The sequence below is a fragment of the Hydractinia symbiolongicarpus genome, chromosome 1, assembly GCF_029227915.1.
Source record: "Hydractinia symbiolongicarpus strain clone_291-10 chromosome 1, HSymV2.1, whole genome shotgun sequence".
NCBI classification, from domain to species: domain Eukaryota; kingdom Metazoa; phylum Cnidaria; class Hydrozoa; order Anthoathecata; family Hydractiniidae; genus Hydractinia; species Hydractinia symbiolongicarpus.
Genome location: NC_079875.1, coordinates 32,334,354 through 32,346,424, shown reverse-complemented (window position 1 = coordinate 32,346,424; position 12,071 = coordinate 32,334,354). Strand labels below are relative to the sequence as shown.

Below are 12,071 nucleotides of genomic sequence, written 5' to 3'. Positions count from 1 at the left end.
TAGCTAATTTAAAACAAGTTCGTATCCATACGTTGTGTCATAAATTTAAAGGTGGATCGCTAGGTTTCATTTTCCAACATTCTGATTTTGTACAATACCCCATCATAATTTTATTTCTTTCCCTCCACTAACATCAAACGCGTTATAGAAATGTCGTTCTGTATGAAGGTTTCTTATGCGGCTTTCTGTTAACGTGATATGCGTCGTCCCTGATACTAAGCAGGCTGCTAAGGTCCTCGTCAGCTTTTTAAGGAACAGGGGCATAAAATCTTGCTTCAGTGTCAAAAAAACCGGCACTTCAATGTGGATATTATATACGTATGGGTCACCCTCGTTCCCAGGGATTTATGTCATTCGGATATGAGAGAAGACAAAAATCGAGGGTGTGTTTCGTGTTTCAAATCTCTGTGATAGGTATTGTTTTAGAGTGACGGGTACAAAAATGATTAGCAAAGTATATGTGGTGGATAGGGTACTCCATTTATACATTGTAATTGAGAACACGTTAGTTTGTTTTCTATTTTGCAAAATATCGAACTACACTATTTATCTTACTCTTTGCAAGTAAAAATATATGCTGCGTTTTTACTCAAGCTTTGCGGTGACAAAATGACCAAAACCGGTTTGGTCAGTTCCTGAAAGAGCACTGTGGCTCCACCCTCTTTCCCAGTGTTTTTTGCCTTTGTGATGCAACCCCTGGGAACGAGAGTATGCTGTGGCCTATTCAAACGGCCTCTGGATAGCCTCATCATCAGGGCATCTTGTATCCTTTCTGACCCTGGGACGGCGATACGAACATGGCCCTGGAAGAGGCTGGTCCGATATGAAACCTGATTGGCGTGGATATGAAACATAATTATTGCGTCATACAAAATATTTTGGCGAGGCGGCGAGTCTGTGACGAACAGGAAGCGTATTAAAATGGTGGAGGAGTATCATGTTTTCGAAATGAACATTTTAATATAAAGCATTACTAAGCAATGAGAGTATAAAATAAGACATCATAAAGTAATACTGCTTGCATGACAATATTTCAATAGCTGGGAATGTTTAATAAAACTAGAAAAGTAGCTAGCTTGCACACTATACTTAGCAAACTATCAAGATAAGAACAAAAGAAAGAAACTCAACTTGTTTCCAAGTGGCCAGGTTTAATTTGCAGCTTTTTGCAAAGAATGACGTTGCATAAAATTATTAGCTGAAGGAGATCTTGCCGCCCATATCCTTTATAGACAAAATAATTTTGCACAAAATATCGAAAATGTTTTTTTTTACAAAATATATGTAGCATTACGTTTTAAAATATATCAGGTTGTTATTAGTGGGTATGTTTTATTACCTTATTCACCTATATGTATACACACCATCCAGATAAACTATCTGAGTTCATCACTACCATATGCCGCACGTAGTGTGTAGTGGGTTCGTCTGCGGCTCCCAGTTCTGGGGACCGCGGATGGAATCCCGCTCACTGCATGGCAGTATGTTAGTGATGAACAAAGTAGTTCTTCTTCAATTTGACTTACACGCATTATACTCGCCCGTCATGATCAGAGGTCTGATCGGGGTGAAGCATTCTCTGTTGAGAATGAAATACGGATGTGCTATGACAAATATTCACCTATACAGTATAATGCTTTTCATAAACTTTTTGGATTATTTATGTTTTAAACAAAAAAAATGTTGTTGTTATAGATCTCTGTGCGCAATAAAAGGTGAGCTTGCTAAGTAAAAAATAAAAAAGCTGTAAGGCATTTTATAAACATTATGTCATTAGGAAAAGAAAAAGCAGAATTTATAAGTAATTGGTGGCTTTTTGGAAATGTTGAGGCCACAAAATGTAAAAGCAAAAAAGACTTTTAAAGTAAAATACTTTTTTGAAGCCTTTTTCACACAATATAACTGCAGTGAGTCCACCATATACGAATTCAGTTTCAGTTAACTATTGTTTAAATAAACTTTGTGCAAAAAAAAAAAAATAAAAAAGCAACTTTGAGATTCGTAAAATCCTGGTCCTCATATAAAAGCAATAATGCAGACAAAGATATGAACTTACAGTAAACGAGAATTCTAAATTTAAGCTAAAATGAATAAAAAATGTAAATGTTAATATGAAGTTAAATTTCTGCCTAGCTACTTTAAGTCAGGCACCTAGAATGATACGACCAGTTGAAAATTATGTAGCCGTATTTGCACCTTAGAGAACCAACGAAGTGGTATGGTCAGGTGGGTAAATCATTTACTAATTTCCAAGTTACCAGCTAAGTTTTGCAACGCAGTGCTTGCTGGTCAACCAATTCAGAAAAATACACATAACTAAAGTGCTTGAATTTCTTTAAGTAAACAGCGGCCTAAATAACATGATTGTATATGTATGCATTTAGAAAACAATCAAGGGCAATATTCGAGCAGTTTGTGTGTTGCGGATGGGAAAATCAAAAGAAACTCGCCGCACGTATCTGTGACGTAAACCGCCGAGCTTGCTTTAGCTCTGCAAGGTTATGTATAAAACTTTGATTAATTTAGACAAATTTCATTAAATATTACACACAGAAAAGCTGTGTATTGGAGGATTACGTGATGGAGCCTCCTCCAGGGCCATGTTCGTATCGCGGTCCCAGGGTCAGAAAAGTTACAAGATGCCCTGGGGGAGGAGGTTGGTCTCTGGAGACTAAAGAATCCCTGACGTTGTATTGTCTGTTATGGCACCCCATAGTACAACTGTTTTTGCGAATTCAGCACCTTTTTTATGTCGTCAATTTTATGAAGAATCTGAAATCACTATGGCGGAATCATTGCATCAATCTTCTATTCCAGCTGGCTTATTTTAGTTCTCCATTTTCTATGTGCTTATACTATAGTGCCAATGTTCTAGGACTTGATATAGCCACATTCTTACAGTGTAAGAATGTGGCTATAGTGTAACACAGTGTAATACAGTGTAACATGACTCTTAAGTGGATTATTCCACCTCATCGGTCCTCCACCTATTGCAGAAACTATTCATCTTCGCCATATTGTGTTATTGCTATCTCTTCTTTTATTCAAATTCATTAAATATTTGAGACATTTGGTAATAAAGTTTTAAAATTGGCGCAAATGTGTTTCGTTAAATCGTTATATATATATATTCTTGGTTTTTTTTTATTTTTTGTTTGATTTTCAGTTTATCCTAACTCAAATGTATATAGTAAACAGTAGCTTTAGTTTATTGACATTTGCATTGTGATGGCAAAATATGTGAATTTGTGCATTAACAGGTGTATACAAAATGACTTCTCTCAGTGAAAGACCGTTGCGATGGGGCATTATTGGAAGTGGCTCTGTATAGCACTATCAACATTACCCCAATCTGAGCATGCTATAGTGCATGTTGGTGCACGAAGTATTGATAAAGCGAGAACATTTGCATCAAGATTTAGCATTGAAAACTTTAGTGACAGTTACAAATGTGTGGTGGAGGATGGAAATGTAGATATTGTGTACATTGGAACTATAAACACTACTCACAAAGAGTTGAGTTTGCTTGCTCTAAGTCATGGAAAGGCTGTACTATGTGAAAAACCATCTGTTTTGAACAGTACTGAACTGGAAGAAGTTTTGAATTGTGCAAAAATCAACAAAGTATTTTACATGGAGGTAAGCTTATTTGTTTTAATGTTTAAAAAAAAGTAAAGTTAAAGTTAAATGATGTTAATTTTTTAAAAAGGCAGTATGGACGAGATGTCTACCGCTTCATCGGCAAGTGCTTACCAAACTTAATAATGGGGATTACGGTGATTTAAATGTTATGCTGGGTACATTTGGTTTCCCCTTGTTTGACCGACAACGTATCTATGATCCAAATTTGGGAGGAAGTATTTTATTAGACATAGGATTGTACCTGCTTACTATGGCTGATATGATGTTTGGTGAGCACAAGTTGAAAGAAATACATGCTTGTGGCCATGTTGAAAAAACTGGAGTTGATCGATCAGCAAGTGTAACTTTAACATTTGAAGGAAATAAGATAGCACAGTTACTTGCAAGTGGTGGTAAGGATATTCTGGATTACATTTTTTACTGTTTTCTTTGAATATAAAAGACAAAATCAAAAAATATATATTTGGGGGAAGAAAAATGGTTTATTTGCGTTGGTTACGTGTACTGATTATATGTAGTCCTTTTTAATGCATGTGGACACATATTTACATATATACATATTCGGTGTACCATATTTAGGCTAAATTTAGTGATTAACAAAAACCAAGTTTATATAATGTATAGACAATTTGCGATGTCATTTTGCTAATCACTGTACACAGTCAACTTTATGATTGAATTGCACATTAATCAGTCTTTTCTTATTTTAAGTATATTTTCTCTTCACAAATTTTAAGTTATGCGTTAGGGATTTTTTGGTTGTTTTCAGCTTTTGTTAATTTAGATTATATCTTGGCTTAGATTGGAGAAGAACTAACTAAAAATATATAAATAGTGACATCAACATTACTATACCAACTTGCACTAATCTGGAAAAACCTGCAACATCTTTGAAATACTTTCTTTTTGCTTTGACACGTGACAATTTTACTTTCAAACGACATATTTTTTTAATAATATTTAAAACCAAAAAAATCAGCATTTCAAAAAGGTTAATGAATTTTTTCTACTTCTTTATTTTTAAAGGGACATCGAAGAAGGGAAGGTTTAAAAAGACACCCTATCCAATATCAGCCAAAATTGGCCTTTTTATTTTTTGTTTACTGACAGACCTTTCTTGAACCCAAAAAATAAAAATATTAAAACAACTCAAATAATAATGTTTGTTTTTAAAGAAAATAGTTAAACATTTAGTTACAAAAAGTGCTACCCTACTCTTTGTTTGTATATGACCATATTTTATGCGCAGAAACGTTTGAACATAGCAAAGTCTGCATTTCACGAACATAAACGTTTGTTTGTGCATTTAAATCACCAAAAGTTAACCATAAAAACTTTATCTTCCTTTGTGTACAGCTTTCTCTATCTAAAACAGACTCCCTGTTGTCTCTTTCTACTTCAAGAGAAACAAAAAAAATCTTTTTCAAATCAATGGTCCTAAATCACAGTTTGTGCACTTAAGAATTCTTCAGAAGAGAAGTAAAACTGACTTCATTTTATTCTTGATGTACGATGGTTATGCTAACATAATTCTAGATAGGAATGAAACCATTTGCTTATTTATTAGTATGCAATGTTGAATCTGAAAACAAACAATAAACAATAAATACAACAGTTCAATGTTCATTACTCTCTATCTCCCCCCAGTCATTAGGAGATGTGCAGTATATAATGACGATTAAATGTATTAGTTCATAACATAGTCCTCGAAACGAGATGGTTGCTGACGTTCTCTTGTAGATCGACGAACCGGGGACGGATAAGGCGGTGACGAGGAGGCGGTCGGTACATCCAAACGGTTGTCAGCAGCTGGCTGGTCAGGACCAAAGTATGTGTCACTATCATGCGATGCTTGTGGAGGCGGAGTGTTGTCGGTCGGATTTGAGAGGGGTGGTGTAGATCCCTGTGGCAAGTCTTGAGTGGAGCGGCTGTCATCGATGGGTTGTTCCACAGGTTTAGAGGTGATTGGCGGCCTAGAGGCTGGTGGGATTGATCGCCAGGCGTTCATAAGTTAGTCCAATGGTAAGTTTGGCCGAACAGGTGTGAATTTCCGAAGGAATTTACGGTTACGTAGTGTCACCTGTCTTGATCCATCAATTCGAACCACATATTGGTCATGCGGGCGAACTTCGATAATCGAGCCGGTTTTGTCCCATCGAAGAGGATGGAGACCAGTCTGATTTTGGATTCGCACCTGATCTCCCACACAAAGTGGGTTCAACTGCTTAGAATACAGAGACAGTCTCTCAGCGATGGCCATATGACGACGCCTTAGTGCCTTTTCGCGATCTTCAAGGACACTCACCCACGTAGGGTGGGGGAGGTATTTACCTGGCAAGATGGGTACGAAATCCTTGATGGGTCGTCCAAACAAACATATTGCAGGTGATAACTTGGTGGTTTGATTTGGCGTGTTTCTATATTGTAGCATGGCTTTTTGAAATGCGTCTGTGTCAAGGTTCCCATCAGAACAAACATTATCCGTTAGCATACGTTTTACTGTTTTCACACCAACTTCAGCTCGACAATTGCTGTGTGGATACGCAACTGATGATATTCGGTGGTGGACACCCCAGTTACGCAGGAAAGTGGACGTGGAGGATGCACACAGCTCAGGTCCACCGTCTGAGGAGAATTCGTCCGGTATACCATAGGTTACAAATGTTCGGCGGAGGCAGTCGATTAATCCTTTCGCACCATTTCTAGCCTCCTCAACAATCGGCCAATTGGAGTATCGATCAATGCAGACAAGATAGTTGTGGCCGGCATAATGAAAGAAGTCGCCACAGATTTGCTGAAACGGATAATCAGGATATTGCAGAGGCTTCGGCGGAGCTGATGGTTGCGATGGAGCAATACGGTCGCAGCTTTGACATCCCTGACGTAACTTTACGATATCTGCAGATAGACCTGGCCAGAAGATGGAAGATTCGGCCCTCAAGTTCATCGATGTGACACCATGGTGTGCGGCATGAAGGCTGGATAGTATGTTAGGCCGTAGGCATGGAGGTATGATGACCCTGTCCTTGTAAAGTGCGACTCCATCAACAGTGGACAATTGATCGCGATATTGATGATATACCTGCAATTTCTGGGGCCACTCCGTCTGGTGTTCAGGTAAGCCAGACTCAATGGTATGAACTAGATCTCGCATTTCGACGTTGGCTGTAGTTGCTTGACGAACATCCTCCCAGGTTGTGGATTTAAGGGAATTCAATGCCGATGAAGCAGCTATAAACGAAATGTCGTCAGGTAATACCAGTTGTTCCGGAGACGGGTCGCCAGATGGATGGCGCGGCAGAGCATCTGGAACTCGATTCTTCAGGCCAGGAATATGTTGCATGGTGAAACGATACCTCAGTGTGCGTTCTTTAAGATTCCGCAATCGGTTGTTAGGTATGTCTTCCAGGGATCTGTTTGTAAAGAGTCCGAGCAACGGCTTATGATCGACTGCAATGATTAGGTCCTTGCAACCCAAAACAAAATGTCGACACTTGTCCAACGCATGTGCAACGGCTAATGCCTCACCTTCAATTGGTGCATAACGGGACTCAGCTGGGTGAGTGAACCGACTGCCAACTAACACAACCTTCCAACCACTACGACAACAGAAGAGAGATTTCCCTTCACATAGGCAATGTTTTTGGAGCAGCCAAAAACCAACTCCGTTCTTTGACCAGTCTGTTGTCGTAGTGGTTGGAAGGTTGTGTTAGTTGGCAGTCGGTTCACTCACCCAGCTGAGTCCCGTTATGCACCAATTGAAGGTGAGGCATTAGCATTATGAGTTTAAGATGTTCATTACTCTCTAAATTCCTAATTTTTTTTACTTCCCTTGACTTGTGTTTTTCTTACCTGGAAAGAAAGAAAAATATCCTGAAAATATTTGGAAAGTATGTGGAGAAATAAATTTTAGTGGCCAGCGGTTGTATATGTACGACTATAAACGAGACGCAAAAAGCCTCTCTCCTCCCCCAAATAGTCATGTTAAAGAAGTCACCCAATGTCTTGTTGTATCAGAGTTCAACTGTTTCTTAGATGATGGAAATGGAAAAATCTGAAGTTTACTGGCCTCAACTCAGTAAAATGTAACATACAAGATAAAGTTTTACGAAACTTTATTTTTATGCTGTATTTTTTAGATCACACTCTGCCGAATGACTGTGTGTTACTTTGCAGTAAAGCAAATGTGAGAATCATCAAACCATTTTGGTCGTCTGAGAAATACATTGAGGAGTATGTAAACGGAGAAACGAAGGAACACGATTTTCCACATCCTGTTGCCGCTATGGAAACTAATTTTGTAAATTCAACTGGTTTAAGGTGCGCCAAATATTTTTGGTTAAAGAGAAGTTTAACCTTATTATCTATACGAGGTTTTCGTTCCTTGTAGCTAAAGTTCTCTGAAGGCTCTGTATATAGTGATTGCAACACTTGGTATATTGCAACTTCAATCCAACATGTAACAGATTTAAAATGAAATCATGCTATCCAAATTTTCTATAACTCTCTTTAAATTGGTTAAATTCCAGTTGTGATTCAACCTATACACTCTTCTCTTTTTTAAAAGTCTGACGAGCTGTTCTTATTTTTGGAGGTGTTTTTACCCGAAATTATGTCTCCTCATTTTTTTTCTAAAGTTTAAGAGTCAAGGAAGAATTTTTTTTGCTAATGGAAGCTTTATAATTGTGTTCACAAACAATCGAGCGTTCTTATTTTATGATCATTTCAGTTTTATAAGCAAAGATTTGAACTTGAGGTTGTTCTTTTTTTTTTGTTCTTATTTCGCGGCAAAATCAGAGGCTTGTGTTCTTTTAAAGTTATTCTCATAAAAAAGGTTAGACAAAAAAAACAAATTAAACAACTTTTAGAAATAGCACTCCAACGTAAAAGCTTAGCACAATTCTAGAATTTCAATATTGATAATGTATTTTCTTGTTTTTTTCAGTGAATTTGCTTTTTTATAGCTGATTAGTCTCTGTGAGAAGACAAATTTCATAAATGGGTTTGCAAAAAACCTTGTGAAGATCTAATAGCAAAAAAATCTTCGTGACGTTAATTTTAACGTTGTAATTTAGACAATGTTTCAAGATTAACTTATCAACTTTTTCTATTTTTTATTTCTTGTTACTTTTTGAGAAATTCAAATAGAATTAACATTACGGTTATATCGTAAAAGTATTTCAACTGCTTCATCATCAAATTACTTCTGTATTTTAGTTACGAGGCTGCACATGTGAGGGAATGCTTGGTTAATGGTCTGTTGGAAAGCCCACTTATCCCTCACGATACTACCAGACGCATTATGGGATACTTGGACCAATTGAGACGTCAATTGACGAAAAATTTGTAAACACGATAAAAAGGAACGAACGTTCCAATGATATATACGCTGTTATTTTTTTACTTTTGTATTTAATTTTTGTAGCTGGATAATTGTAAATGTTAGAAATTTGATGTTATATAGTTTTATAGAAGCTGAAAATTAAGATCTATAAATTATTATTATAGAATTATATTTCTTGTTTTAACAAACATTTACTAACTTTCATTTAGATTAAATTGATAAAAATATGGACAGGTTAACCACGGCACAGTTTCTCTACACATCCAGTGCAAAGGCGTCACTTTTCGATATCGTGTCTGAGGAGTCGTTAAAGTCATCGCTTAAACCCGCTTGGGAATACTTTTGTAAAGTACTGCGTACAAAGTGGCCACAAGTCACGTCAAAAGTGCTTAGGTATCCTGATGAATTATTTTACGTGTTCCTTTTTGTGCTTGAAGAATACAACTTGCGCAAAAAGTCGGCCTCCATCACGGAGAGTTTTTACGAGTTGACAAGAGAAAGTACGGCAGCTAAATCATCGGTGTGGTTGAGAAAAGCAAAATGGATATCATTAGCCGCCATTGTGTTGCTACCATATTTAACAGGGAAGTTAGATAAATTTTATGAACGCGTGAAAGCGCGAATTTTAGCCAGTGAAAACGATGTGACGTCATTGGAGATATGGATTTACAACGTATATCCTATCCTATTGACTGGTGCAAAGTGGATACGCATTGTAAATTACATTTTATATTTATTCAATTTCACGAGTTACGCCTCTCCTCTGCTTTACTTCACTCGCATCCAATTAAAATACGCTAAATCGAACAATCCACCAATCGATGACAAGGAGAACAAAAGTTATCGGCTGGTTAATTATTTAACAGACAGTATGGCTTCCATCGCCTCCAGAATGACTCCGCTTCTCTTCTACTCGTTACAATTTGTAGATGCCTTCTATCAACAAGATACTTCACTTCAATCGTCCGCACTGTCTGTAACTGAACCTCCCAGTATGCCCAAGGTGGAATTATTTGTGTGTATTTAAATTTTATTTTTGAATTAGGTTTCTGTCATAGTGCGTTTTGTATTTCACATGTTAACTTCGTTTATTCATGTCACAACTGAAAAGCATGATACTTGTAGTTTTTAAAAATGGTATCAGACACCGAGCGAATTTACTCCAATTAGTAACACTTGCTCGATGGAATTCTCCCTCTTAAGAAAAATTTTTAATATGAACCTACCTTCATTGAGCAAAAAAGGGGGGAGGTTCATGCGATATAAAAAAAATTTAAAAGAAACTTAGTTCAATTTAGATCGAGACTTTATTTTTGTTCACTTATAGGTTTTGTCAACAGACAGCAAGCTTCCTCCATCGAAACAACAATGTCCTCTCTGTCGATGTCTTCACGTCAACCCAACCACAACTTCAGTATCTGGTTTTGTTTTCTGCTATGCTTGTATACACAAGTACATCGACAAGTTTGGCTGTTGTCCAATCACTTATCGCTCATGTGACGTCACAGATTTAATACAGCTACATCCGTGATACAGAGAGTGATTGGTGTTCCTTAGAAGAGAGATATTTCTCTGTAGCTGAATCCCAGAAAAGATCGTTCGTTCCATATGAAACTGGTGTAAAACGATATGCTCGCTCGAGATAGTTCGCTCTACCAGGGAGTTTGATCATGTACAATTTTATAAAGTGGATTACTTTTAGATGTTATGTCTTAATGAACTTAAACGAACTATTGCACGAAACAAAAGAACACACATTTTCACATTTTGCGTGAATATATTCAACGAAACAAATTTTATTTTACAATACATTATTGTATTTTACAATACATTAGCAGGATCTCCTAAGACCTTTGCACATTGTAAGTCACACTTCGGGTCAATTGAACCAAAACTGCTGTGTCCAAACCCCTTCACACCTTTGTAATATACATCACTTCCATTCATACAATGATCCAGAGTTCCTGACTTAATGAGAATCCATCTTGCCATAGCTGTCGCCACTTTGAACGCTGACCGCAACTTCTCCCAAAACGTTCCGCCATAAGTTACTGCGTATTTCGATTCTTCTTTTAATTTACACATGGTCAGCATGTTAGCTTTAAAGGCGTTGTCGCACTGGCTTCTCGTCCAATTAAACTTTTTTCCCTAATGATAAAACTTGATGAAAATATAAAATAGAGAGGATCTAATAGAAAAGAGAAAAATTTCAGTTGTTTTGTCGTGACATACCAATTTTTCCCGCAATTTTATTTTGATACAAAAATCTTTTTGTTTTTTGCGCTAATAATAATTATTCTGATTGGAAACCACTAATTTTAATTAATTGGAAACTGTTAAAAATAAAAAAAGTTGAGCTGGGCCTCGGAAACGTTGTGCTAAAGTACCTAAGAAAAAGTAACAAAAAAACCCGGTAAAAATCCGATAAAATATCACGGGAGAAAAACTGTACTTACACATCGGTAGCAAATATCGTGTCTCTCACAAGCGGGGAGAAACACGTCTTTATAAGGGAAGGGAAATCCCAGAGGAATACTACAGCCATTTGTAAGTTGAGTGATACATGGTTTGAAGTCGACAGCTTCTACCCTGTACAGGTTCAGTACATATATCATAATGGCACTGCACAACATACCCGCCATCTTTACAGACTAAAACACTGTTAAAATATAGGCGAGAGGTTTTTGTAGTTTATAAAATCGCGTTTGAAAAAGTATTCCATGCTTTATTTTAATGACAAAATCCAATGTTAAATTTTCTAATTATCTGACCAATTTATTTGCGCAAATAATTTAAAAATGGCGCTTCTTTGTGACTGATTGAGTGATTGTCGAATATTATCATCAATTTTTGCACAATAGTTTTCATCTGTGCATGCCACATCTTATATAGGTAAACAGACAATCGAGCAATCTAACTGCTTAAAGGAAAACTAACAACCGATAACAAGCTGTGCATAAAATGGTTATAATGTATGTATTTTTTTTTACATTTGTGAGCTTTGGTTCTTGAGATATTTTTGGTCAAAGTTGTACCACGGTTACAGCATGTAACCGTGGTACAACAGTATCGATGTGGCCTTTCT

The 12,071-nt window shown here is 36.9% G+C and overlaps 4 protein-coding genes across 4 annotated transcripts; 2 read left to right on the top strand and 2 right to left on the bottom strand.

The window, feature by feature from the left end:
- The first annotated feature begins 3,300 nt into the window (after nt 1-3,300).
- Nucleotides 3,301-5,241, top strand: LOC130630338 (trans-1,2-dihydrobenzene-1,2-diol dehydrogenase-like). The gene is made up of 5 exons (XM_057443808.1): nt 3,301-3,639; nt 3,710-4,034; nt 4,669-4,687; nt 4,837-4,934; nt 5,210-5,241. Exons 1-5 carry the CDS (start codon nt 3,301-3,303, stop codon nt 5,239-5,241), a joined length of 813 nt encoding a protein of 270 aa, XP_057299791.1.
- Nucleotides 5,242-5,653: 412 nt separating this feature from the next.
- On the bottom strand, nt 5,654-7,421 carry LOC130630332 (uncharacterized protein K02A2.6-like). Its single transcript, XM_057443796.1, has 2 exons — nt 7,376-7,421; nt 5,654-7,323 (listed from the first exon to the last, which is right to left on the bottom strand). The coding sequence occupies exons 1-2, from the start codon at nt 7,419-7,421 to the stop codon at nt 5,654-5,656; spliced, it is 1,716 nt and encodes a 571-aa protein (XP_057299779.1).
- A 1,596-nt stretch (nt 7,422-9,017) lies between these two features.
- LOC130649929 (putative peroxisome assembly protein 12) lies at nt 9,018-10,795 on the top strand. Its single transcript, XM_057456021.1, has 2 exons — nt 9,018-9,989; nt 10,314-10,795. Exons 1-2 carry the CDS (start codon nt 9,213-9,215, stop codon nt 10,515-10,517), a joined length of 981 nt encoding a protein of 326 aa, XP_057312004.1. The 5' UTR covers nt 9,018-9,212; the 3' UTR covers nt 10,518-10,795.
- Nucleotides 10,744-11,664, bottom strand: LOC130649977 (conodipine-P1-like). The gene is made up of 2 exons (XM_057456024.1): nt 11,443-11,664; nt 10,744-11,134 (listed from the first exon to the last, which is right to left on the bottom strand). The coding sequence occupies exons 1-2, from the start codon at nt 11,626-11,628 to the stop codon at nt 10,808-10,810; spliced, it is 513 nt and encodes a 170-aa protein (XP_057312007.1). The 5' UTR covers nt 11,629-11,664; the 3' UTR covers nt 10,744-10,807.
- Between the last annotated feature and the right edge of the window lie 407 nt (nt 11,665-12,071).

Coding starts and splice junctions, on each gene's coding strand:
- LOC130630338 (XM_057443808.1), top strand. CDS start 3,301: ATGGGGCATTATTGGAAGTGGCTCTGTATAGCACTATCAACATTACCC. Junction 3,640..3,709: donor ACAAAGTATTTTACATGGAG/GTAAGCTTATTT, acceptor TTTTTTAAAAAG/GCAGTATGGACGAGATGTCT. Junction 4,935..5,209: donor TGCATTTCACGAACATAAAC/GTTTGTTTGTGC, acceptor CTTATTTATTAG/TATGCAATGTTGAATCTGAA.
- LOC130630332 (XM_057443796.1), bottom strand. CDS start 7,421: ATGCTAATGCCTCACCTTCAATTGGTGCATAACGGGACTCAGCTGG. Junction 7,324..7,375: donor GCATAACGGGACTCAGCTGG/GTGAGTGAACCG, acceptor CTACGACAACAG/ACTGGTCAAAGAACGGAGTT.
- LOC130649929 (XM_057456021.1), top strand. CDS start 9,213: ATGGACAGGTTAACCACGGCACAGTTTCTCTACACATCCAGTGCAAAG. Junction 9,990..10,313: donor AACCTCCCAGTATGCCCAAG/GTGGAATTATTT, acceptor GTTCACTTATAG/GTTTTGTCAACAGACAGCAA.
- LOC130649977 (XM_057456024.1), bottom strand. CDS start 11,628: ATGGCGGGTATGTTGTGCAGTGCCATTATGATATATGTACTGAACCTG. Junction 11,135..11,442: donor ACGATATTTGCTACCGATGT/GTAAGTACAGTT, acceptor TTTTATCATTAG/GGAAAAAAGTTTAATTGGAC.